At 43.8% G+C, this 26,418-nt stretch overlaps 1 protein-coding gene across 1 annotated transcript in view; it reads right to left on the minus strand.

Annotated features, from left to right (window-relative positions):
* Positions 1-862: 862 nt before the first annotated feature.
* SPRED2 (sprouty related EVH1 domain containing 2) overlaps positions 863-26,418 on the minus strand; it is a 94,926-nt gene continuing 69,370 nt past the window's right edge. The window contains exons 5-6 of the mRNA XM_069768722.1: positions 4,259-4,405; positions 863-3,657 (exon numbers count right to left, since the gene is read on the minus strand). Of these exons, the coding sequence (XP_069624823.1) occupies positions 3,010-3,657; positions 4,259-4,405 (795 nt within the window). The 3' untranslated portion in view covers positions 863-3,009. The remainder of the gene's footprint in view (positions 3,658-4,258; positions 4,406-26,418) is intronic.

Raw genomic sequence — 26,418 nt, forward strand, 5'->3', positions numbered from 1 at the left:
AGCCGATGGTTCTGTACTTGGCTCGCAGGTCAGATTTCCAAATCTCTGGGAAATGGCGATGGCAGTTGGTGTGGTCCCAACCATCATGTCTCAGTAGAATGAAGGCACGCCCTTAAAATCACCCTAGAACCTCCGGTCCATGTAGGTGAGAACATTGACGAAGAGGACATATTCTTTCTCCAAACCCTCTCCATTATTTAAGGAGAAGACTATGGCGATAGAGCAGACAGCTCGGTACGCCCTCACCATACTCCTTCACGATCGAACCATTCTCAGGGGTCAGGCCACCATGCAACCCAAGGCAGATTATAAAAGTGCTATACCGCGCCATAATGTCAGGGCCAAAGGTAAACCCGGAAAGCCAGGAAAAAAGTCTTAGTATAAAATCTTGCAGCAAAAACCCAGGAGCAGTGCAAAGCAAACCCACTGTATCATCGTATGCTGGACCATTATCGTAAGGCAATTATTTACAAGTTAGTGTCTTAAACTAAAAGAAGCTCGTCTAGAGTAGAAAAGTTTGGAACTAAGAATGGGGGGAAAACTCCCGTTAAAATAGACTGGATATTATTTAAAAAAAAAAAAGGCACCTTGTGCCGTCGACACCTCTTTGTGGCGTATTACTAGATAATACAAAGAAGAGCGCTAGAATAACAGAAGGCGAGGTGCATAAAAATGGCGGTCGCAAGTGGAAATTGGAGCCAACGGCAGCCAACGAGGCTCCAGCTTTCATTAATCTAAGGCAGATTAAAAGAAAGCAGAGATTTGATTGGCCGCTACACGCCAGATCCTCTTTATCATAAATCTTCCCCATAGTGTATAGGAAGGAGAGGTAAAAAGAAATGCAAAAGGAAAATTCCAAACTGTAGAAAAAGCAGAAAGTAATATTTAAGCTGTTAAAGACCGTTGATATAAGTACATTTTTTTTTACATAAAGGACTGTGAACAGTAACACATTCTCTTAATATAAGAACAAGTAATTTGGCTACACCAGCAAAGGTTCTTCCTTAATTCTGGTCCGCCTCACGAGTCTTCAGGAAGTGTGGGGGGAGGGGAGGGATGAGAAAAGTCTATTATTATACAAACTGCAGAATACATGTTTTATCTACAATAGCTTTTTTTTTTTTTAATGCAGCTGCCATTTTAACTTTCTGCAACATAACTTATACTACTATATTGAAATTGTAGTGTCTGGTAGGAAAAAAAAAAAAAGGTGGAAAGACACACAGACCCTATACAGATTGCAAACAAATGGAATAGGACAAAATAATAATAATAAAAAGAAAATAAATGGACAACTGGTTTAGAAAATTATTAGCATATTCCATTCCCTTTCCAAAATAAACTAGAAAAAAAAACAAAAAAATAAAACACAAGTTTTGGTTGAACCATAAGAAAACCCCTTATGTAGTCACCATGGTTATGAGACTATAAAGAGGGGAAATAATTACTAATAGTTACAGGAAAGGAACTACAAATTCTGTGTATGACAACACCAAATATATCCAAAACCTCTAAATAATTAAGAGCGGTTTTCCAGGATTTTACAAAATTTGGCCAAAACATAGGGAATGCTGAACTCCCTGCCGCTCCGGTTGTCCCGGAGTGATCAAACGTAGTAATGAGCGAACGTGCTCGGATAAGGTGTTATCGGAGCATGCTCATGTGCTAACCGAGTGACTTCAGTGTGCCCGAAACATGTGTTCCCGAGGCTGCATGTCTTGCAGCATGTTTGTTAGGCAATCCATGCATGTGTTGCGGCCATCAAACAGCCGTGAGACATGCAGCCGTGGGGACTCGAACATCTTTTTTGAGCACGTTCGCTCATCACTAAACACAAGCTGTACATCATTCTTTGACCTCAGCGGTGAAGATTGCATGAACGACATGTGAAAGCCAAAGCCAGCGATTGGCTGCAGGGGTGAGGAGCATGAAGCACAACATATGATTACTGAAGGACTGATGCGGGGCAGACGAATGATGGATCCCCATTCAACAAAATAATGGTCATTTCTTTATTTCTTAACATTCCCTATTCGTGGTCAGGGTTTACAAAATCCCAGAAAACCCCTAAAAAGAAAAGGAACCGGTAAGGATGATTTTACTAGTACATCTAGTGGTGTGACTGTATGGGTCCCAGTCCACACGTTTTGCAGTAATGCGATGTGGTGAGAATTCACGGTAAGTCAACAGCAAATTGGTTTAGAAGCGCATTGGTGGTGTGATGATGCACTGACATACCGCCAATATGGGGGGGGGGGGGGGACACCCCCAATGCACATCCAGGCAAATCTACACGTGGCTTCAAGGATTGATTGCTCAGACCTGGCACATCTGGTTACAAAAGAAACAAAGAGACCACTAATTTGATTAGTAAAATTGGCCTGACCGGTTCCCTTTAAAAGAGTTTTGGTTCTTCCAATTCACCAACACATCCTGCATACAATGAAAAAATCTGGGATTTTAAATTAAGGTAAAGTACCGGGGGGAAAAAACGGAAATGGCAAAGGACATCAAATAATACATATGCATAAATAAATTGGTTTTGGCATAAGAGAGAAATAGCAATACTGCAAGATGGAACTCCAGTTACTGTCGGTTGTAAGCACAGAATACCTGGCTGCAGACTAAAATATTCATCAGTTCAACATTAACCATTTTCCTTCCAGGACTCTGCAATCCTCCCCTCTCACATATGGCATTTGGATACCACATCTCTGGAAGTGCCAAGACTATTTACAGGTGACGTTACACTGCCAAAATGGCTTGACAGAATTAACATGTCCGCATTCCATTCAAACAGCTTAGCTCCCGCTACGTGTTTAGTAATGCAGCTTTTCAAGCTCAAAGCGAGTTCGCTAGGAGCCTCCACTGAAATTTTTGAGGCTCGGTGCAGCCGGTTTAGAAGCTTGGGCCCCTGGCACCCAAAATTGTTGGGAGTGTTTGGTGCCAAAATGCTTCCTAGCAAACAGCTACCGGAAACACATTAGAATGTCCCGATCTTGCGCTCGGTCACCCCACCGCTTTGTGTTTGCCACCACAGCACCCACACATGACACCACAGTTATAGCAAGCTCTTAGTGGGAGGTAACAGCACATGCCAGGAGCAATGATTGACAAGGGGACGAGCAGCATCCAACGGAGGCAAAACTTTTCATCACTGGTATCACATGAACAAGCATCTGTGTATTCCCCTTCTGAGTCAGACATGCAGTGGTAAAGGACACAGTCTGCGAATCCCATGCAGCTGACGCGGCGGATGCAGTTTCGGACAGAGTCTGGAGCATCCTGACATTTTCCCCGGCCGTTCTCATCATGGTTAAACATGTCTCTGCAATATACACATCTGGACCTTTCACCCTCTTTTCTCCTGGACTTACATCGGCTAGGCTGTGTATTTATAACAGGGCCTTTAAGGTCCTTGCACGTTCCAAAGTCTGTGTGGTCTACGTAAGGATAGTTGTAGTCGTGTTTCGAGGATTCGTTTTTGGCAAACCGAACGTATGAGTCCGCGTTCTCAGTTTCCAGGTATTTGCGTTGGACTGGTGCCTGGCGGTAATCCTCATAACCGGTGAGCCAGTTTCTTTCCCTTGGGTTGATGCGAACAATCTCATCGTCGTCATCTGGAAAGCTGACATGTCGAGGTGGCCTAGGTAATGACTGAAGGAGAGACACCATGGTCAGGAATCTGGACATTGTCTGGTGTGTTAGAGCTTTTTTCCCCTCAATTACAAAGTATTAAATGCATTATAGCGGTGTCTATAACCTTAATGTAGACACTGTCACCATGGTAGAAGATAAAATATATGGTGTGATCTTGCAGTCACATTGCCATCTATTCAATTTTATAATCTCCCACGGCTGCACAGAAGGTAGGATCAGACTACAGTGCATCTGTTTGTAGTCTGTTACCATGGAGACCTACAAATCTGGATTCATCTCAACTAAAAGAAGAGATCCTTAGATCAGGAACAGAACAGACATTTAAAGGACATTTCATAACTTTCCCAAATTCTTATGAAATTTTTTTTACACATCCTGTATTGTACTACTGTACCCAATGTATTATATATTTTAGGAGTTTGTCCATTTTATACCAACTCCACCAAAAGGGACACCAACTCACACTTCACAGCCCTGGGTTGCTTTATTTAAGATGAAGTAGAAGAATCATAAAACTTGTGTTGAAGGTGGACTGTTACCAAAACATTCATAATGCCCTATGGTTCTATATATATTTAATTAGGAATGGGAAACTTACTTGTTCTGGAGGATAGTGTTCGGGGCTGTAGAAATCAATGTGACTCAATGTGCTGTATCGACAACCTCCACCCATCATAGGAGATGAGATGGTCCTCACTGGTGCCTCTCTTTTCTGTGACGAGTTGGAGGAACTATCTGTACCAGTCTGAAAGTGTAAAAAAAAAAAGAAAAGAAAAAAACTACATTTTTAGGCCAGAAACATTTTATAGTGCTCGGCAATTTTAACACATTAGCTTCCAAAACAGTTTTGATCTTGTAGCCAAAACTTATGCTGACAGTCAAATATGCACGCTTGACCCGCTCCCGTCCCACCTCATCCCTAACCTCGCCACAGTCTTCATCCCAATCCTAACACATCTCTTCAACCTTTCACTTGCAAATGGTGTCTTCCCCTCATCCTTCAAACATGCCTCAATCATACCCATCCTCAAAAAGCCCTCCCTCGACCCATCCTCTGTGTCTAGCTATCACCTAATATCCCTTCTCCGTTATGCCTCAAAACTACTGGAACAACAAGTCCATCATTAAAGGGAACCTGTCACCCCGTTTTTTGAGATTGAGCTATAAATACTGTTAAATAGGGCCTGCGCTGTGTGTTCCTACAGTGTATGTAGTGTACCCCGATTCCCCATGTATACTGAGAAATAACTTACCAAAGTCGCCGTTTTCGCCTGTCAATCAGGCTGGTCAGGTCGGGAGGGCGTGGTGACATCGCTGGTTCTTCCTCAGCTTTACGTTGGTGGCGTAGTGGTGAACAAGCAGCGCGCGATCTGCGCTGTCATCCCTTTCGTCGGTGGGGGCGGCCATCTTCCTGGGGCCGCGCGTGCGCAGATCGAGTGCTCTGCTGCACGGGGCTTCAGGAAAATGGCCGCGGGATGCCGCGCGTGCGCATTAGAGATCGCGGCGGCCATTTTCCCAAAGCCGAGATGCAAACTCGGCTTTGGGAAAATGGCCGCCGCGATCTCTAATGCGCACGCGCGGCATCCCGCGGCCATTTTCCTGAAGCCCCGTGCAGCAGAGCACTCGATCTGCGCACGCGCGGCCCCAGGAAGATGGCCGCCCCCACCGATGCAAGGGATTACAGCGCAGATCGCGCGCTGCTTGTTCACCACTACGCCACCAACGTAAAGCTGAGGAAGAACCAGCGATGTCACCACGCCCTCCCGACCTGACCAGCCTGATTGACAGGCGAAAACGGCGACTTTGGTAAGTTATTTCTCAGCATACATAGGGAATCGGGGTACACTACATACACTATAGGAACACACAGCGCAGGCCCTATTTAACAGTATTTATAGCTCAATCTCAAAAAACGGGGTGACAGGTTCCCTTTAACCTCTCCTCCTACTCCCTCTTTGACCGGTTACAATATGGCTTCCGACTGCATCACTCAACTGAAACTGCCCTAACTAAAGTCACCAATGACCTACTAACCGCCAAGAGCAAGCGACACTACTCTGTCCTCCTCCTCCTTGACCAGTCTTCTGCCTTTGACACTGTGGACCATTCCCTCTTGCTACAGATTCGGTCATCTCTTGGCATTACAGATTTGGCCCTATCCTGGATCTCATTATATCTAACAGACCGGACATTCAGTGTCTCCTCCTCCCACACCACCTCCTCACCCCGCCCCCCGTCTGTCGGTGTTCCCAAGACTCAGTTCTAGGGCCCCTGCTCTTCTCCATCTACACCTTTGGCCTGGACAGCTCATAGAATCCCAGGGTCTGCAGTATCATCTCTACGCCGATGACACACAGATCTACCTATCTGGACCTGACCTCACCTCCTTACTGACCAAAATCCCACAATGTCTGTCCGCTATTTCATCTTTCTTTTCTACTCCCTTTCTAAAACTGAACATGGACAAAACAATTTATCACCTTTCCCCCCCATCTCAATCTACCCCTCCACCAGACCTATCCATAAAGGTCTACTCACTTTCCCCGGTCACGCATGCTCAGTGCCTTGGGGTAATCCTCGACTCTGCCCTCTCTTTCAAGCCACATATCCAAGCCCTTGCCTCCTCCTGCCGACTCCAACTCAAAAACATTTCCTGGATCTATTCATTCCTTGACCGAGAAACTGCAAAAAACGCTTGTGCACTCCCTCATCATCTCCAGCCTTTACTATTGCAACCTCCTGCTCTCTGGCCTCCCCTCCAGCAATCTTGAACCACTCCAATCTATCCTAAACTCTGCTGTCCGTCTAATCCACCTGTCTCCCAGTTATTCCCCAGCCTCTCCTCTCTGCTAAGCCCTTCACTGGATTCCTATTGTCCAGAGGCTCAAGTTCAAAATCCTAACTATGACATTCAAAGCCATCCACAACCTGTCTCCTCCATACATCTGTGACACGTTCGCCCAGTACTTACCTACACGTAACCTTCGATCCTCTCAAGAGCTCCTTCTCTACTTCCGTCTTATCTCTTCTTCCCACAACCGCATACAAGACTTCTCCCGTGTTTCCCCCATACTCTGGAACTCTCCACAACACATCAGACTTTCGCCTACCATGGAAACTTTCAAAAGGAACCTAAAGACTCACCTCTTCCAACAAGCCTACAACCTGCAGTGATCCTCAGTCTACTGAACCGCCACACAACCAGTTCTACCCTCTCCTAGTGTATCCTCACCCACCCCCTGCAGACTGTGAGCTCTAGCTGGCAGGGTCTCCTCTCCTTCTGTACTTGTGTTTGCATTCTATTGCTCATGTTGATTGTACTTGTCTAAGGGTACCGTCTCACAGTGGCACTTTTGTCGCTACGACGGTACGATCCGTGACGTTCCAGCGATATCCATACGATATCGCTGTGTCTGACACGCAGCAGCGATCAGGGACCCTGCTGAGAATCGCACGTCGTAGCAGATCGTTTGGAACTTTCTTTCATCACTGGATCTCCCGCTGTCATCGCTGGATCGGTGTGTGTGACACCGATCCAGCGATGCGTTCGCTTGTAACCAGGGTAAACATCGGGTTACTAAGCGCAGGGCCGCGCTTAGTAACCCGATGTTTATGCTGGTTACCATCATAAATGTAAAAAAACCCCAAACATTACATACTTACATTCCGGTGTCTGTCCCTTGCCGTCTGCTTCCCGCACTGACTGACTGCCGGCCGTAAAGTGAAAGCAGAGCACAGCGCGCTGTGCTGTGCTTTCACTTTACGGCCGGCAGTCAGTCAGTGCGGGAAGCAGACGGCAAGGGACAGACACCGGAATGTAAGTATGTAATGTTTTTTTTTTTTTACGCTGGTAACCAGGGTAAACATCGGGTTACTAAGCGCGGCCCTGCGCTTAGTAACCCGATGTTTACCCTGGTTACCCGGGGACCTCGGCATCGTTGGTCGCTGGAGAGCTGTCTGTGTGACAGCTCTCCAGCGACCACACTACGACTTACCAACGATCACGGCCAGGTCGTATCGCTGATCGTGATCGTTGGTAAATCGTATAGTGTAATGGTACCCTAAGTATGCCCCTTTATTCATATGTAAAGTACCATGGAATAAATGGCGCTATAAAAATGAGTAATAATAATAACAATAATATCTATAGTAATGGTCAAGTAGATTTATAGACCGCGGTGAGAAATGAGGAGTAACCAGAAGATCATCCATGGAAGACAGACATCCAAGAACATCACAGACCACATCAAATTTGAAAAAGCATAAAAAGGTATCAACCACATATTAGAATAAAGTAGCGTTACAAGATAATCAGATATTTGACCATTTTTGACAACACAGGATCTCCTTTTTATGGCTGCTGCATAGTAGTCCTTACGACTGCCCAAACACTTTGGGTGAACGTCAGTTTGCCGATTTTATGGACCATCTAATGTGTGTAGGGCTGCCCAAACTCTGGATTTTAACATACCCCAGACAGATAACCCACAGTCAGAACAGACTCAGGGTTGTTTATTTCCTCCTCTATCCATTTTTCACATGTGCACACTTGGCTGAGCATACATGTGTCTGAGAAGGTTTTGAGTAATGGTGGTGGTTCGGCTGGCAATCATATAAGGTTAAGCTCACGTGTCCATTTATACATTCAGTTTGCTCTGTTTTAGGACCAGACAAATGGAATCAGTTATCTGTTATCACAGTCGGTAAGAGTCGGTAAGCCAAACCTCTGACTCGGACTCCTCAATTTCCATGACACCGACTCCACCAAAATGGGCTCTGACTCCACAACCCTGCCTCCACTAAAGCTCACCGGCCAAGTGGGTATTGTTTGTGGGTCATAACCTGTTCCCACTAGAGAATCCAAAGGATTAGCTTGGTTAGTTAAATAAATATTAGTGGATGAAATTAACAAGGCACAAGATCACTGGAGATGTGAGGTGAAAATCTTTCAAAAATAAAATTTAAGAATGTATTTAAAAAGTTCAATCATTATTACTAGTGATGGGGAATAATGGGAAGACTTTGAGAGCCTATACGCCTGTAAAAAAATGATAAATTAAAGTACAGAGGTGAACTGACTGCATTTGATGGAGAAGGGGCGAGATGTCCTCTGTGGAGCCCCACGTTCTTTGAAGTAGTCATTAAAGGTCATATAACCATAGGCTGAAGACCACTACTTCTGAACAGCAGAACTGCCCATCTAATATCAGCAATTCCACACATGCTTGACCCCCATTCGCAGCCAGCAGGCATTTCTGCAATTGTAAAATGAGTGATAATGAGTTTCAAGATGCCAGTCATTGAAAACGCATTCACATTCCAGCATTTATCAAAGAGCAAGGAGAACAGACGTTGGGGTAGACATCTGCAGCTTGCAAACTATGAATCACTGCCTGCATTTACAAAAAAGAAAAACGCTACCATCTATAAGAAGATCTGAGGCTCTGGCCACCAGCAGAGACCAGGAAGCGTCCACCCCCTCTCATAATGATAGCTGAGGTCCTGGTAAACAAGGAACGGGATTATCGAAAATAACCTGAATGAGCCAAAATATCCTGCAATTTGGGATTCAGCTGCCAGCAAGTACACCCCTCGTTATACTTACAGACCTCAGTATAACGTGATGACCAGATCGCGGCATGTTTATACATGGAATTGTGGCCATTTAACTTGCAGTATTTTTTACTACTGCGATTTTGTGTTGCTTTTAGGGCAGGCAGTTTTCCCATTCCAGATTTACCTAAAATATCCCACTTAAAGCTAGGTTTACATGAGCAGATGCAAAAATCATCTGTTATGTCCGGAAATAAAAGACAATTTTTAATCCATGTTGACATCTGTATGCCATCTGTGTCCATTTTTAATGTCCGTCTTGTCCATCCGTATGGTATCTATTTTTTACATGACTAGTTTAATACAAGAAAAATCCAGTTTCCGATCTTTATAGTTGTAGACGAATGACATGCAGAGGATAGCCGTGATTTTTTTTTGCACCCCAATAGACTAATGAGTGAGTGACTTACAATTCAGAGCAAAGGAGTCCAAGCTGAAATGTATTCATTTTTTACATGCAGATCGTTGGTGGTGTGTGAAACGTTCATGCGAGCCACCACGTTGACTTGCATACTACCATGTTGACTTGCATTGGTCATTGTGCTGTCCGTACGCTACCCGTTTTGTCTGTTTGTCTGTTTCTGGATCTAACCAGATCACATCACAAATCTCACACTGCTCAGGATAACCTGCAGCTGTCACTCAGGCTGGGTGGGCGAAGACTGAATACACTAGGGACTCCTGAGATCTTTCATGGACTCTTAAAATGCTCATTTTAACATGCTGACATTCTGACATGGCTATTTAAAGTAAGTACACCAGCCTCATGGGGTCTAATGGATCTAAATAATAATCTATAATTTTTTTTCTGATGTACAGCTATATAGTTTTATATTACATATTTCTCTGCAAACCTTCCAAAACTTTCTAAAATTCCCAGCTAATGTTCTTGTACTAGATCAAAAGTATTCAGGCAATTTCAGAATTTCAGAGCTCTGTCCATAGGATCAGTGCAGCTCACAGAGGTTGAACCCAAACTGATCACCAAATAATTATCAATTATTATGTGGACAGGTGATCACTTTTAATCCCCCAAAATATGTAGTCATCCTGCAATTTTTTGTAACTTTATTCACATCTTCATGGCATGCTATAAACAAGACCTACTCTAAGAATGAAACGCGTTGGGGATTTGCACATGCTGTCATGATTATCAATATGAAGATGTGAATAAAATTACAAGGGGTATTGTTTCTCCTTGCGGAGAGTGACATGTCAAGCATGCTGAGGAGACTTTTAAGCCGCAACGCTCCTCTAGGAAATATGCAAATTGTCTCTTCAGAGAGGAAGAGCACTAGAACTCTAATGCCACCTGTAGGAAGTAGCCCAAAAGCTTGACATGTGACTCTCTACAAGAAGAAATGATACCCCTTGGATCCCAGTCAGACGGTTCTCACCCAGGCAAACCAGATCTCACACTGTGCACTGACGAGGGGCAGTACCCCGGAACACAGTGTCTGCAAATTGAGATTCTGGTTTTGGCTATTATCCCAAGTCACGTGGCTTGTTAAATGGTCGACACTGACTGTAAATTGTAATTTTTGTGTGTAGACGGAAACCACAGTACCAGACGGAAACTCCTACAATCACAAGAAGAATGAACAGATGCCATTCAGGATCCAGGACCCTAATGCTGTAAGACAACAGTCTCTCCCTGAAACTTCCCATATCTAGACTATACTTTAATTATACTACATCGATATGTAGAAGAAAAAAAAAAAAAAAGAAAGAAAAAGGAGGAGGAAAAGCAGCTCCTTTATGAGGATCTTTTTTCAAAAAACAGTCTAAAAAGATCAGCGGCAAATTATTAGTTAGCAGTAGTTACGAGACTAAAGGACTCAATGTCCTTCAGAACGATATAAAAACAAATCTGTGGCGACTTCTAAAAGCTTCTCGACACAGGCATTTCCCACACTGCAAGCAGAGGTGGTATTTTAAGGTCTGCCAGTGGTCACTTATGGAGGGTTGAGATCACTACCCTGTATTTTCACTTGGCAAACCTTAAAATAGAAAGCAACAGCTGATGCAACCCGAAATGCTTAAAATATACTCGCACTCCGATTTTAAACCAGAGGAAATAGTTTTACTCAACAATGCCAAGTGGAACACAAGATATTTTAATATGCACAGTGCTGTGAACCAGACTGCCAGCTCACTAGCCCAATGGGAATTACATTACTCACCACCAAAGCGTCTCTCCCTGGAACATAATACCCCGTACCGCGCTTCGGTCATACTGGAGTCTATCCTGCATTTCATGTCTGTGCAGGCAAAACAGGCTTTACGGCAAAAGCCCATTCCCTTAAAATGTAAGCCATCCAAACCCGCGGGCAGGCAGCTCGTTTTTTTTGGACCTGCATACGAATATCTAGGGAACTGTCACAAATCTCCCCCCAATGGCAGCTATATGGGGAAAAAGTATTGGGCATGTCAGATTTCAGCAAGCACAATCTTTTGCTCCTGTGGGAGATAAAGTGCTGCCAGATGTATTTGACAGAAGCTTATTCCTCTTTTAGGAGAAAAAAAATGAAATAAGTAATAGTCAGGCATGTGCACCGCCCCATAAAAGAACATGTGTATGAATACTACCATGGATGGATAGCACTCGTCTGCATGTCCCATAAGGATATGTGCACACGTCAGGATTTGTGGCAGACTTTTTCCTGACAAAAACCTGACATTTCTGCCAGAAATCCGCATGCATTTTTTTTTTTTCGGTTTTGATGCGTTTTTTGCGCGTTTTTGATAAGTTTTTGTCTTGCGTTTTTTCCAAATGCATAGAATAGCGGGAAAAACGCCGAAAATCCACAAAATTAATGAACATGCTGCTTTTTTTTACCGCAATGCGTTTTTTTCCGCAAAAAAACGCATTATGTGCACAAAAATTGCAGAATGCATTCTAAATGATAGGATGCATATGTAGGCGTTTTCAAATGCCTTTTTATCGTGAAAAAAACCGCAAAGAACCTGAACGTGTGCACATACCCTTAGGCCATGTTCACACAATGCGTTTTTTACTGCGGAACCGCCGCGATTTTGCCGCTGCGGGTCCGCAGCTGTTTTCCATGCAGGGTACAGTACAATGTACCCTATGGAAAACAGGAACCACTGTGCCCACGTTGCGGAAATTCACTAAAAAAGCCGCGCTGAATAGCTGCGGTAAAAAAGAAGGACCATGTCACTTCTTTGTGCGGAACTGCAGCGGTTCTGCACCCATAGACCTCCATTGTGAGGGTCAAACCCGCAGTAAAACCCGCAGACGAAAAAAATATCTGCGGGTTTTCGGCGGTTTGTGGTGCAGAACCGCTGCAGCAGGAAGTGCGTGGGCGGAGTGTGGCTGTCCCCCCGTGCCCCAATCCCACCCCCCCATGCTCCGATGCCACCCCCCCCGTGCTCCGAAGCCCCCCCCCCCGTGCCCTCATCTCCCCCCTTATACTTACCGGGCCTCCCGGTGTCCGTCCGTCCGTCTTCTCCCTGGGCGCCGCCATCTTCCAAAATGGCGGGCGCATACGCAGTGCGCCCGCCGAATCTGCCGGCCGGCAGATTCGTTCCAGGCACATTTTGATCACTGCGATAACCTCACAGTGATCAAAATAAAAAAAAAAGTAAATGACCCCCCCCCTTTATCACCCCCATAGGTAGTAACAATAATAAAATAAAGAATTCCCCCCCCCCACTACAGTTAGAACTAGGGTTAGCGTTAGGGGTAGGGTATTTTCAGCCATTTTAACCCTAAAAAAAACTTCCCAGAAAACACACAGACTCTGCAGAGAAAACTGCATAAAAAACCGCACTAAAAACCACATAAAAAAACGCATCAAAAAACGCACCAAAAACCGCACCTGCGTTTTCTGCCAAGAGCTGCGGTTTTTAGTGCAGAAAAAACAGCAGGGAAATCAGGAACGTGTGAACATGGCCTTAGGCTGCATTTTCCAGTGGTATTTGTGGCACATAGTGGGTAGTGTGGTTGACCACCACCTATCTGCTTGACCTGGACTTTTGGAGGATGATTTCTTTTAATGTGTTTGACGAAAAATCATAAAGCCAAGAGCGGTTTTTGCCAACCCAGCCTAGAGGGCACTCGATCATGCCTCACTTTATAGCATTGGTCTCCTCCAATGAAGCAGAGGGGCTTTTTGTAATCTAGTTACCCAGGTGTGGCTCCAATCTCTGTCCCCCCCTATTGTTATACCCAGTGACGGACAAACAGAAAGGTGCCCCTGTGCAAGAACAGTATATGGTGGGCCATTTGCCGTCCGATAGCTCATCACAATGCACAGTAGTCGCATCTGCTTTGGAGGTAGAAATGACCCTGTGACTTCTTGGGCCCTTGTGTTGCACCAATGCCATGTCCGCTTCTGGATACACCCTACAAAGTCGGAATATTGCAACATCTGCATCCCCCCAAACGCCTAGTTATTTGCAGAAATAGTTTCCGACGAGCCAAAAACACATAGCGCAGAGTAATGTTCCACGTCCGGGGAGAGAGAGGCGCACCATTCTCCAAGATCCAGGTGTCTGAGCGTCTTTCCACACAACTGGGGAGTGCAGTTTAGTTCTGTGGGCCAAAGTGCACACTGCTGCTTGATACAATGATGCAATATGTACTTAGAAGAGAGATTCCGGCATTCCTATAGCTCTTCTACTCCCTCTCTGGCCGCTGCCGCTCTGCCGCTCCGCGCACTGAAAAGCAGGTCTAATCTGCTAACAGGAAGTTGTCAATCATCCCGCTGTCACCGGGCCAGCATCCACTGCTCACAGTAACTGTATGCAGGGCCTGTGCAAAGTGTCACCTTCACAACGGAAGAATCCAATCTTTTAACGGTGACCTTAAGAGCGCAGATTTTCCTGCAATCTTCGCCGAAATCAGAAGACCGATCTGTGATCATTGTTGCTCTGAATGTGTATGTTAGCAAATATAATGTGATCCTCGACTTTTATATAAAGTATGGCATGTATCGACCCATCAGTACTCTATATAAGACAAGAGGAGTCACCAATGTCGCCCGATTGCCTGCACCGGTGAACGTCAACCTGCCAAGGACGTCCGATGTCACTAACAATTCTACTTTGGCCTAGTTGGTCTCATGCTAGAATTTTCAGCAATAAAAGATATACATGAATAGATTAGTTGTTGGGGAGGGACAGCTATAACTAGTTTTCCACAAAAACAAACAAAAAATCTAAAATTTATGGCACAAAAAAATTGAGATACCGGTCGTAAATAAAAAAGGTCAAACTATATGCAAAATAGGCAAATGAGGTCTTCATTATAGGACAGATTTATGAAAATGGTCAAATAAAAGCTTAGTTGCCAATAGCAACTAATAATAGTAATAATTTAAAAAAAAAAGCTTCAATTTTACACAAGGCCTTTAAGAAAGGAAAACGGAGTTCTCGTTGCTGCGGGCAACATTACACCTACAGAAGCTTCCATGACCAGAGCCTTATATACTTCTATACACTTATATACCTCCATATTACACCTACAGAAGCTTCCATGACCAGAGCCTTATATACTTCTATACACTTATATACCTCCATATTACACCTACAGCAGCTTCTATGACCAGAGCCTTATATACTTCTATACACTTATATTCCTTCATATTACACCTACAGAAGCTTCTATGACCTCCCATTCTACATCCATAGCCATCGATATGGGATCGATCACTATAAAGGTATGTTTCCTCGGGCCGGATTACATCCGGATTAGCTGCGGATTGAACGCTGCGTAGAGACGCAGCGTCTATATGTTACAGCATTGTGGAGGGGATTTTATGAAATCCCGTCTCCACTATGCGTGCGAACACGCATCCGGCGGCCCTGCGTTTCCGGACATGCGGCACATCTTTTTTAGACTGCAGCATGTCTGTTTACCTTGCAACGACGCTCTGATTCCGCAAGGTAAATAACACAGTCCTATGTATAGGGTGCGACGATATCGATGAACACATCCGGAATCACCGCGCATACAGGAGGGGCGGCGCTTTGGATGGAGCGGGGTTTCCACTCCGTCCAAAGCGCCGACAATACGGCCCGTGGAGACGTACCCCAACAGCTTTCACTCACTTGGGAAGACTTTCTACAAGATTTTATAGGTGTGAGACTTTTTTTGCCCATTCATCCGGAAGAGCATTTGTTAGGTCAGACAATGATGTTGGGGGAGATGGCTGGGCCCACAATCTCTATTCTAGTTCATCCAAAGTTGATTGTTGGGGTTGAGGTCAAGGCTCAATGCAGCCAACTATGTTCTTCCACACCAATCTCTCCCCAACCATGGCTTTATGGACTTTGCTTTGACACTGGGGCACAGTCATGGGGAACAGACAAGTAGGGGGTCCCCAAACTGGCGCGTTATAATAGGGCTCATATTAAAAAGGACTGCACTGGTATCAGTGAGCCTTTTGGAATGAGGCAGTCACAAATGTTAGTGAAGACATGGTGATGGGTCAAATGTTATACACCGGGGGCCATGCAAATGAATGATAAACCTGAAATTAATGATTAAAGGGAACCTGTTAACTTGAAGATAAAGGGTTAATCTGCAGGTTATATTGCTATCCAGCCACCGCACTGAAAGCTCGGCTACTGGGAAAAAATAACTTTATTCCTCCCAGGACCTCCTGGCTTTCAGTCAGGCACGACCAGAGCAATTACAGACAGATGTGCTACAAAGGGAGCTGTCAATCACAGTGCTGGGGTGTGCTTACAACCACCACTCACTGTGCTCAGGGCACGACACTATGACTAATAGCCAGTGGCTCCAGGGAGGAATAACTAATTTCTTTTACCAGAAACTGCACTTTTAGTAGGGCGGCCATACCGCTCTGCAACACTATTATCCTACATATTATATCTGCAGGTTATTAGCATTTGGGGACATGAAGTTCAAAGACATTGTGCCCAATACTTTTGTCCATAGTGCGTGTGTGTGTGTATATGTATTATATATATATATATATATATATATATATATATATATATATATATATATTATATATATATACATACATACACATGCAGTGCCTACAAGTAGTATTCAACCCCCTGCAGCTTTAGCAGGTTTACACATTTGGAATTAACTTGGCATTGTGACATTTGGACTGTAGATCAGCCTGGAAGTGTGAAATGCACTGCAGCAAAAAAGAATGTTATTTCTTTGTTTATTTATTTTTTTTCAATTGTGAAAAGTCTTTTCAGAGGGTCATTTATTATTCAACCCCTCAACCCACCAGAATTCTGTTTGGTTCCCCTAAAGTATTAAGAAGTAGTTCAGGCACAAAGAACAATGAGATTCACATGTTTGGATTAATTATCTCTTTTTCCAGCCTTTTCTGACTATTTAAGACCCTCCCCAAACTTGTGAACAGCACTCATACATGGTCAACATGGGAAAGACAAAGGAGCATTCCAAGGCCATCAGAGACAAGATCGTGGAGGGTCACAAGGCTGGCAAGGGGTACAAAACCCTTTCCAAGGAGTTGGGCCTACCTGTCTCCACTGTTGGGAGCATCATCCGGAAGTGGAAGGCTTATGGAACTACTGTTAGCCTTCTACAGCCTGGACAGCTTTTGAAAGTTTCCTCCCGTGCCGAGGCCAGGCTTGTCCGAAGAGTCAAGGCTAACCCAAGGACAACAAGGAAGGTGCTCCGGGAAGATCTCATGGCAGTGGGGACATTGGTTTCAGTCAATACCATAAGTAACGTACTCCACCGCAATGGTCTCCGTTCCAGATGAGCCCGTAAGGTACCTTCACTTTCAAAGCGTCATGTCAAGGCTCGTCTACAGTTTGCTCATGATCACTTGGAGGACTCTGAGACTGACTGGTTCAAGGTTCTCTGGTCTGATGAGACCAAGATCGAGATCTTTGGTGCCAACCACACACGTGACGTTTGGAGACTGGATGGCACTGCATACGACCCCAAGAATACCATCCCTACAGTCAAGCATGGTGGTGGCAGCATCATGCTGTGGGGCTGTTTCTCAGCCAAGGGGCCTGGCCATCTGGTCCGCATCCATGGGAAGATGGATAGCACGGCCTACCTGGAGATTTTGGTCAAGAACCTCCGCTCCTCCATCAAGGATCTTAAGATGGGTCGTCATTTCATCTTCCAACAAGACAACGACCCAAAGCACACAGCTAAGAAAACTAAGGCCTGGTTCAAGAGGCCAAAAATCAAGGTGTTGCAGTGGCCTAGTCAGTCTCCTGACCTTAACCCAATTGAAAACTTGTGGAAGGAGCTCAAGATTAAAGTCCACATGAGACACCCAAAGAACCTAGATAACTTGGAGAAGATCTGCATGGAGGAGTGGGACAAGATAACTCCAGAGACCTGTGCCGGCCTGATCAGGTCTTATAAAAGACGATTATTAGCTGTAATTGCAAACAAAGGTTATTCCACAAAATATTAAACCTAGGGGTTGAATAATAATTGACCCACAATTTTATGTTTAAAATTTATAAAAATTTAACTGAGCAACAAAACTTTTTGGTTTGTAAGATTTATGCATCTGTTAATAAATCCTGCTCTTGTTTGAAGGCTCTAACTTATTTGCATCTTATTAAACCTGCTAAATATGCAGGGGCTAGGATACTACTTGTAGGCACTGTACATTATATATATATATATATATATATATATATATATATATATATATATATATATATATATATATATATACATATACATACACATACATACACACACGTAAAGAAGTTAAAAAATAATGAAATAATGGAAAGGAGAATAGCTGTAACATTATATTTTTTTCAGCTAAATTCCGATACAGCCAAACTACGTCATGGAGAATGCAGAACACAATGCTAATGGGATCTTCTTGCGGATAAATTGGGGTGAAATTTTAGTGGGTACATAAACGCCAACTATCTTCTATGTGTTAGGGCCTCTTATACTTTTATTCTGGGGCCTATGAGCATATTTCTTTTTAGAAATCAGGGCGCCTTTCTGTAATCCTCCTGGACATAGACTTGGGTCATTTTTAGAAAACTGCAGCTGCTAAAGCCAAAACAGCACAAACTGGAATAATATAAAAAGGAATAAAAAAAAAAGCTGTTGGAGAAAACAGGATGTTTGGTAACAGAGTTAATAGAAACAAAGACAAGTCACATAACAAGTGTCGCCTGCTGGAGCAGGTGATGTGGATACCATCTGAGGTCATTGGCGGGAGATGCAGGGTCGTAAACAAGCGGGGGGGGGGGGGGGGCAGGCGGACTACTTTGTAGGTTAGTTTAGCAGTCTGCTGTCACAATGGACATTTTGATATTACAATATTTTATCAAATTTGTAACGCCCAAGAAATAGTACTTTATACAATCCAGTCAACAGCGGCTTTGGCAAGACAGATTGTGTATTTGGCCCTGATTAATAGAGGTTTAGGTCAATATATATGGCACATTGATTGGATGATCCGTTAGGACCCATCATGATCCGCAAGGAAGCCTCAATGTTGCACATTATAAAACTCAGGTATCCGCTGCTCCTATAAAGAAAATTTGGCACAGGCTTTATTTCGAGTCTATATCCATGAAAACATGGAGTCTACATAGGAGCTGCATATGCAAATGGTGGTATATTTTTTAATCCAACAGTATTTAAAGAAAGTTGCTCCATTTCTTTTAGTTGCACTGGAACAATACAAGAGGATTTTCCCCTCCGTTTTCCTGGGAGGAGCTGAGCGGAGCAGCACATTTGCTCTTCTACTCTAATCAAGTCTATGAAACGCATGAAAATAGCCAAGGGCCACGTTCAGTGTCAGACTTTAATGGTTCAGTTTGCATGTCTGACACATTCAGCTCTTCCTGACCAGAGGAGGACATTTTTCCCAATGTGGCGTTTGGTGGTGACCCCAGCAGTAAGATAGGCGATAACTTTTTAGGCTGGAAAATCCTTCCACATAAATGCTATAAAATACCAGCAATAATACTGCTGCCCTTTTTCTTTTAGTCCGGTGTAAGCAAACAAGCCAACCCTGTACAGCCTATTCTATACAGAATAAGCCAGGTAATGGTGCCATGACAGTGTATTGACATAATGGATAACCAGCAGGAGTGTTGCACCCTCATGGACAGGTGTAAAGTTGCATTTTAGGAGGCGATACAAGTAGCTCTTTATTCTGTCCTAGCTATGCAGTCCCACCTGTGTTTTCTTTGCTGTATTGGATTACATTTTTATTTTCCCTCCATAAAGAACCGTGTGCAGCTAGCACTGAGTAAATAAAATACGGTAAGTCTTCTGGAAAACATAATCCTGACAGCAGATTGCATTGTCTCTTCCTGGAATCCACCAACTTAACCGGCTCTTGCTGCAAAAAATGGACTGGATGACACCCTTTCCTGCTTCGCAGGACTGTTGATCCTGTATAATTTCCTGCACCTTCAGGAAATCCTTCTGCACAGACTACAAATAACCTGGGCTTAGAGTATGACAATTATTCACGTATGCTAAACACTGTGGTATGTAATTGGAAAATGGGTATGTTACAAAGGGCAAGGCTGCTAAAAAGTTCAGCTCATCTACACTGAGGACATTTTAAAAGGATGTCATGCTAACAAAAAAAAAAAAAAAATTAAATGTGATTGCGGTAAAATGCGGTTCATAGAGAGTTAAATAAAATGATACCTTGATATCTGCAATCTGTTGTCTTACTCCAGAGAAATTCACTTCTTTCTCAATATGTAAATGAGCTGTTAAGATCTATGGGCCGGAATTGGATTTCCCTGAGAATGACTGACAGGACACTCCTGATCTCAGTGCAGAGCTGTGCCTGATTATAACTAACACAGTATTGCAGAACTGAACTTTGTCACGTTACAAACACATTTGCAGTGACCGATGCCCTCTGCATGCTTCAGCTTCTATCTCACAGGCAGCCAGTGTGGGTGGAGGGGTGAGACGAGAGCTGCAAATATGCCTGTAATGATAAAGTGTTTGTGTACGGTAAGTTTTAATCACACGCAGCTCTGAAGTGAGATCATGAGAGCAAATGGTCAGCCATAACATGTTTTAACACCGGTAACCGACGATTTAAAAAAAAAAAAAAAAAAAAAAGCCCTGGAGGCAGAATCACATCTGGCCTACAGATCTTAACAGCTCATTTAGGCTGGTTTCTCTTTTGCGGTTGTGTCCGCAGCGTTTCTGACACATACATCCGCATACATCTTGATTTCCTATCTTTAACATTGTAGACGCAGGTGCATGCGATCGGCCACATTTGCTTACGCATGCGTTCTTTCGTGGGGCGTGCCTAACGCACCATGTTGCAAATTTTAAGGCAGCAAATTTCCGTCAAATATGCGCAGGCATGCGCATGCGGATGAGTGCGTTTAAAAAAACGTATTACCGTCTATGGAACGCATGCGTACGCATGTCTTTGTGCACACATGCGTTCGATGCGCTTGCGTACTTCGGACTGCGCATGTCCAGAAACTGATTTAGGGACGCCCATTGAGTCACGCCCTCCTGGAAATATCAAACGCATGCGCATAAAAAGCGCAAACGCATGTAAAAAAGCATGAAAACGCTGAGGTTCTTTTCCCGTCATGCGTAAGCTGATGCAGATAAAGAAACACATGCTTTTTTTTGCGTTTGCGGACGATACGCTGCAGACGCAAACGCAAATGTGAACATAGCCTTACACATTAAGCTAAAGGTGGATCTCTCTGGAACAAGGCATCAGATCTCAAGGTAGCATGATTAGGAGGCTGGATCTTATTGACAGATTCCCTTTAAGAATTCATGTCAGGATGGCTATTTAATACTTCATAAAAGGTGAAATTCCATCTCTGCACACGTTGCTTGATTGACAGCTCCTCAGTGTCCCTCTTTCCTGCAGAGATTGCATACTGCTCAGTACAAGCTGCAGCTGTCAAGACAGGCTGAGTGGGCGGAGACTGAATACACAGATTCATGAGTTCTTAAGCTTTGGTGGTCCTCAAATTACTCATCTTAATATTTGGGTTATACGGCCAATCCAAAAGCTATTTCTTAATGCGAGGAGTTTTTATAATGGAATCTGGTTACAGATTTGCTTTAAATGACTAAGTTATGCTACTTGCTAATATAGTTAAGGTCTGAAAGGTGCCACAATCTTTAGCTACAAGCTCTTCTCTATTAAGAGATCGGCTTAAAGAGGTTACTGGGTCTAGTTATATTTTTTTATTTTATTTTTCTTTTAAAAATGGACCTAAGAACTAACAGGCATTTAGTTGCCAACAACCTGCCTTTGTGCCAGCTGCCGATCTCTGCCGGTACAGAGTGGTCAAAGACCGCTCCTGCTGGCGATTAAGCTGCTTCTGCTGACATCACGTTGACAGAGCAGCGGCTTCTATTCCACTCTGCTCTTTTGAAGGGGTGCGACTGCCGATATCATGCAGATTGACAGCCAGCTCCACGCTGCCAATGCAGTCATGCCCTGTCAACAGAGCAGCCTGGAAAAGGAAGAGCTGCTCTGCTGTCAAACAGCAGCTGAATAGCCGGCAGGAGTGCTCAATGACCTCTCTGAGCCACTGCTCGGTAAACCAGGTAGGTTGTTAGCACCTACAAGGCTGATTTTTTTTTCTTTAAAACAACACAGACATAGGATAAGGCTGGCTAGCTATTGAAATGAGCAGCCAGCCCCCTTCACACAGCGCTACAGCCACATGTGAACGTGGAAAATGTCCTGTGTTGCATACAAATTGGAAAAGGGCTTGAAGGGCCTGGAGCTTATAACTGAAGATCGGGGCACCTTTCAGATGTGAACAATATTATTAAATAGCATAAACGTACTCATCTAAGCATATATAACTTTTTTCAGACTTTTTCTTTAGCTGGATAATCCCTTTAAAAGGTTGTTCATTACTTCTGAAGGTTCCTGGAGCAGAACAATATTGTATCATACAATTAGGTTCTGTAGAAGGACGTAGATCTGGGGATTTATTATGATGGAATATAGGCTGAACTGGATGGACAAATGTCTTTTTTCGGCCTTACTAACTATGTTACTATGTTACTTTAGCATTGATAACCTATCCTTAGGAGAAGTCATCAATGTCTGATCGGTTGGGGTCCGACATCCAGCATCCTCTCTGATCAGCTGTTATTGGGGTCGGAGGCCAGAAATACTCTCTTGCGAAGCTGCTATCTTCTGGCAGTGGCCACAGCAGGGTACTACACTTCCTTCCGCCTCCTATCGATTTGAATAAGAGGTGGATATGCAGTACCCTGCGGCGGCCACTACCAGAAGACTAAGCAGCTCGGTAAATGAGCACCTCAGGCCGGCAGCCGCTGCCACCAATAACAGCTGATTGGCGGGAGTGCTGGGTGTCAGATCCCGACTGATCAGACATTGATGACCTACCCGAAGGATAGATCATCAATGCTAAAGTAGTGGACACCCCATTTAAAAGAAATGAATAGACCATAACATTTTTGCAGACCGGTCACTGAAGACAACTTCTGCCTGAGCTGGAAGCCTGGCTCACTGTCAAAATAAAGTTGAGGCCAACCAATGATAAAATAGAAGCACAGTATACCTCATGCCTCATACGCTATTCCTTTAGTGTAGGATCCACCATACAAAATGGCTAATGGTCTAACGGAGGAAAACTATGAGTCTTGCAAACAAGCAAAAATATCTTTCGGCAGCGTAAGGCGGTGCTGTATAGATTGAGTACATCCAATTTTAGGTGGCCATTACTCTAAAGATTTTGTGCGTGACTTGAACGAAATCCTGGCCTGACACACACACAAAAAGGCCAGCTCGGCCCCACTGCAAGTTTACTTTTTATGCTGTTTGCATAAGGAAACACTACCCTATTCATTGAGCCTTCTGCTTCAAAGACTCCAGAGACACAGAACAGTGAGTTGCTTCATCAGCTTTAGCAGAGAAAGACAATAGGGCTGAAATCTCACAAATCCAGGAGCGAAGCTGGAGATGTAAAGGACGTTCCGAGAAGGATGTCTGGTGGGATCCTCACAACCACTGACTACAATGAAGAATCAAGAACCACTACCACCAGCAGCATCATCATTCACTATAAATGTAAAAGGAAGATCTGCGGGAAGGGCTGCAGATATGGTTGGACAAATGGGAAATTTATTAAAAGAAACAAACAAAAAGAAAACAACAAAAGCCTACTTTAAGTTTAACTAATTGGTAAGCCAAGCTAATATAATTACCAGATTCCAATATGTCCTGTGGATGGGCTAAGGTTGGGGTTGTGGAGATGGGGCAGGTGCTTTTCCTCATCAATGTCCTAGCATTTATAATGCTTGCTTAATTATTATGCTTGCTCATACAGCACCAACATATTCTGCAGCACTTTACAGACATCAACATAATCGGTCACAATCTAAAATTCCCCATCAGTGTGTTTTTGTTTGTAGTGGGGGAGGGGGGGGGAAACGAAGAACGTGGAGGAAATCCAGACAATTACAAGGGGAACTTAAACTCCTTGCAGATGTTGTCTTTGGTGGGATTTGAATCCAGGACCCCAGCGTTTCATAGCAATAGTGCTAACTACCAAGCCACCATATGATGATGTTTGATGAATGGTCAACTGGACCAGATAGCATGTATCTAAAGACCATCGATAAACGCGAGGCTCACCTTTAGATAATTTATTCCACTTTCTAGTACACAAGGATTAAATAATATGATCATTAAATGGGTTTCCAGTTTAGAAAACCCATTTCGCCTACCCTAGACGTCTCCCACACACTTTGTATATCATCCAACTAACCAATCACCTGAGCCATTATTGGGCCATTAGCCATCACCACTGCCTTTCCTATACACGAAAAATCTTTCTGCTGGATCCGTTTTTTCCTCATAGACTTGTATTAGCGGCGGATTGTGACAGATGGCCTTCCGTTTCATTCGTCGTGCACTGGATCCATCGTAAAACCGCTGTCCGTTGGGCGGACACAACGCAGATGGAAATGTTTTTTGTGCGCGTCGGAATATCGAGCAGCGACGGATCCTGCACCGTCCGTCATTGGCCGGCTGTCGCTGTTTGTCAAAAGCAAGAATCCAGCTACGGGTTCCGTCTTTTGAAACCGAGCATGCGTGGAAGAATTTCCAGTCAAGGAAATTCTCTCTCGCTCTCTCTTTTTACTATTGATGCTGCCTATGCAGCATCAATAGTAAAAAGTTATAATGTTAAAAATAATCAAAAAAATATTGATATTCTCACCTTCCGTCGTCCCCGATGCTCCCGTTCCCAGTAATGCATTGCGAGAATGACCTGTGATGACGTACGGTCTCGAGAGACCGCTACGTCATCGGGTAATTTCGCAAGGCATTACTGGGAACGCGAGAATCAGAAAGGCTGCAAGGGACGCTGGAAGGTCATAACATCAAGATTTTTTTATTTTTTTATTTTTAACATTATATCTTTTTACTATTGATGCCTCACATCAAAAGTTGGTCACACTATGTTTGACAAGCGTGACCAACCTGTCAATCAGTTTTCAAGTGATGCTACAGATCGCTTGGAAAACTCTACAGATCCGTTAAAAAAAAAAAAAAAAAAAAAAGGATCCAGTGGATCCATTTTTTACAATCTGCACAGGATCCGTCTTTTCAACATTTTGATGGTTTGTGACTGATTGTAAAAAACGGAAGTGTGAAAGAGGCCTAATGAGGACCCCATATAAATTAGACGGTCAGTCAAACCAGTGACCATGGGTGCCGTTTATGAGGGTCTTCTGGGTATGAGCATGTGGAGCTTCTAAAGCTGGAAAAAAGCTGATCAATTTCTCAATACGAGCCAACTTAAAATGGAAACCTTCCGGAAAAAATAAATAAAAATAAGCAGCGTTTCCTGAAGAAATTTTTTTTTTTTTTTTTTTTTTTTTTTTTTTTTAAGTGGCTTGGAAGAGATTTTTTTTTTTTTTTTTACCAAACTGCATTTTGTGACCTTTTGATTTCAAAATGTCAAGGTTGGAGGAGTCCTCCTCAAAGAAGTGACATATTTCTTTGCTTCCTATGGCGAGGTTTTCATACCATTGTTGGAAAGAAAAAAAAAAAATGCTCAAAAAACTTGCATGAACAGCATACTGCATTACACAAGCCACTTAAATTTGAATGGACTTTAGGCAATGCTTCATTTCCCCTGCGGGGGCGCTGCTGGGAGATTAAACACTTATTTTTGCAAGGTTCACAAAGGATCGCTAGCGGTTCTAGCGTTAGAATTTATTACAAACATCTGGATCTTTCTCAAACGCTCTCTCCAAAATTATTATTATTATTATTTATTTATATAGCACCATTGATTCCATGGTGCTGTACATGAGGAGGGGTGACATACAAGTTACAAATATCACATACAGTAAACAAACTAACAATGACGGACTGATACAGAGGGGCGAGGACCCTGCCCTTGCGGGCTTACATTCTACAGGAATATGGGGAAGGAGACAGTAGGTTGAGGGTTGCAGGAGCTCCGGTGTTGGTGAGGCGGTAGCTCCGGTGTTGGTGAGGCGGTAGCTTCAAAATGAAATAATAATGGCCGACTACGATGGAGAACGTATAAAACTAGTAAAGTGCCGGTTTACACGTCAGAGCTGGGAGTGGTAGAATTCAGAGGGGCTGAGAACTGTGGAGGCAGCGCAGACCTAGAAGGAGAGCACTCCATTCCCTCCCCTATAGGGTCCCATAAATCAATCTGGCAGGTAGCTGGGAAGCAGCTGCTAATGATAGCTTAACTCTGGAGCAGAGGAAGTCACCTTTTAACCCAGCCTGCTGTTGTTTGTCTTTTAAAACTGGGACAAAAGAACAGATGGGAAGAGAATGCCAACTGCTGAAAGAATGTGGTCAGCGAGGGCTAGGATCCTGAAAGGACCCTCTGACCCGCACCTCTCAGTACCACCACTCCAGGACCCCCGCCCTTGCTGCAGCCTGCCTGCCATGCACTTGCTAATGAATTATTGGTTAGCTATGCAGTAGTCTGGCTCTATCCTTTCAAGTGTATTTGATATGCCTGCGGAGGAAGAAAGGGTGTTACATGGAGAAGGAAGCGGATGACTCACTGATTCAACAATACAGATAATACGCTCCTCCCTTGTATTGCCTTGACCTTGGTTGATCTGACCATTAAGATCATGTTCACTTCAGCTTTTCAATGATTCATCTACTA

Source organism: Ranitomeya imitator, chromosome 5 (genome assembly GCF_032444005.1).
Source record: "Ranitomeya imitator isolate aRanImi1 chromosome 5, aRanImi1.pri, whole genome shotgun sequence".
In the NCBI taxonomy this organism is placed as follows: domain Eukaryota; kingdom Metazoa; phylum Chordata; class Amphibia; order Anura; family Dendrobatidae; genus Ranitomeya; species Ranitomeya imitator.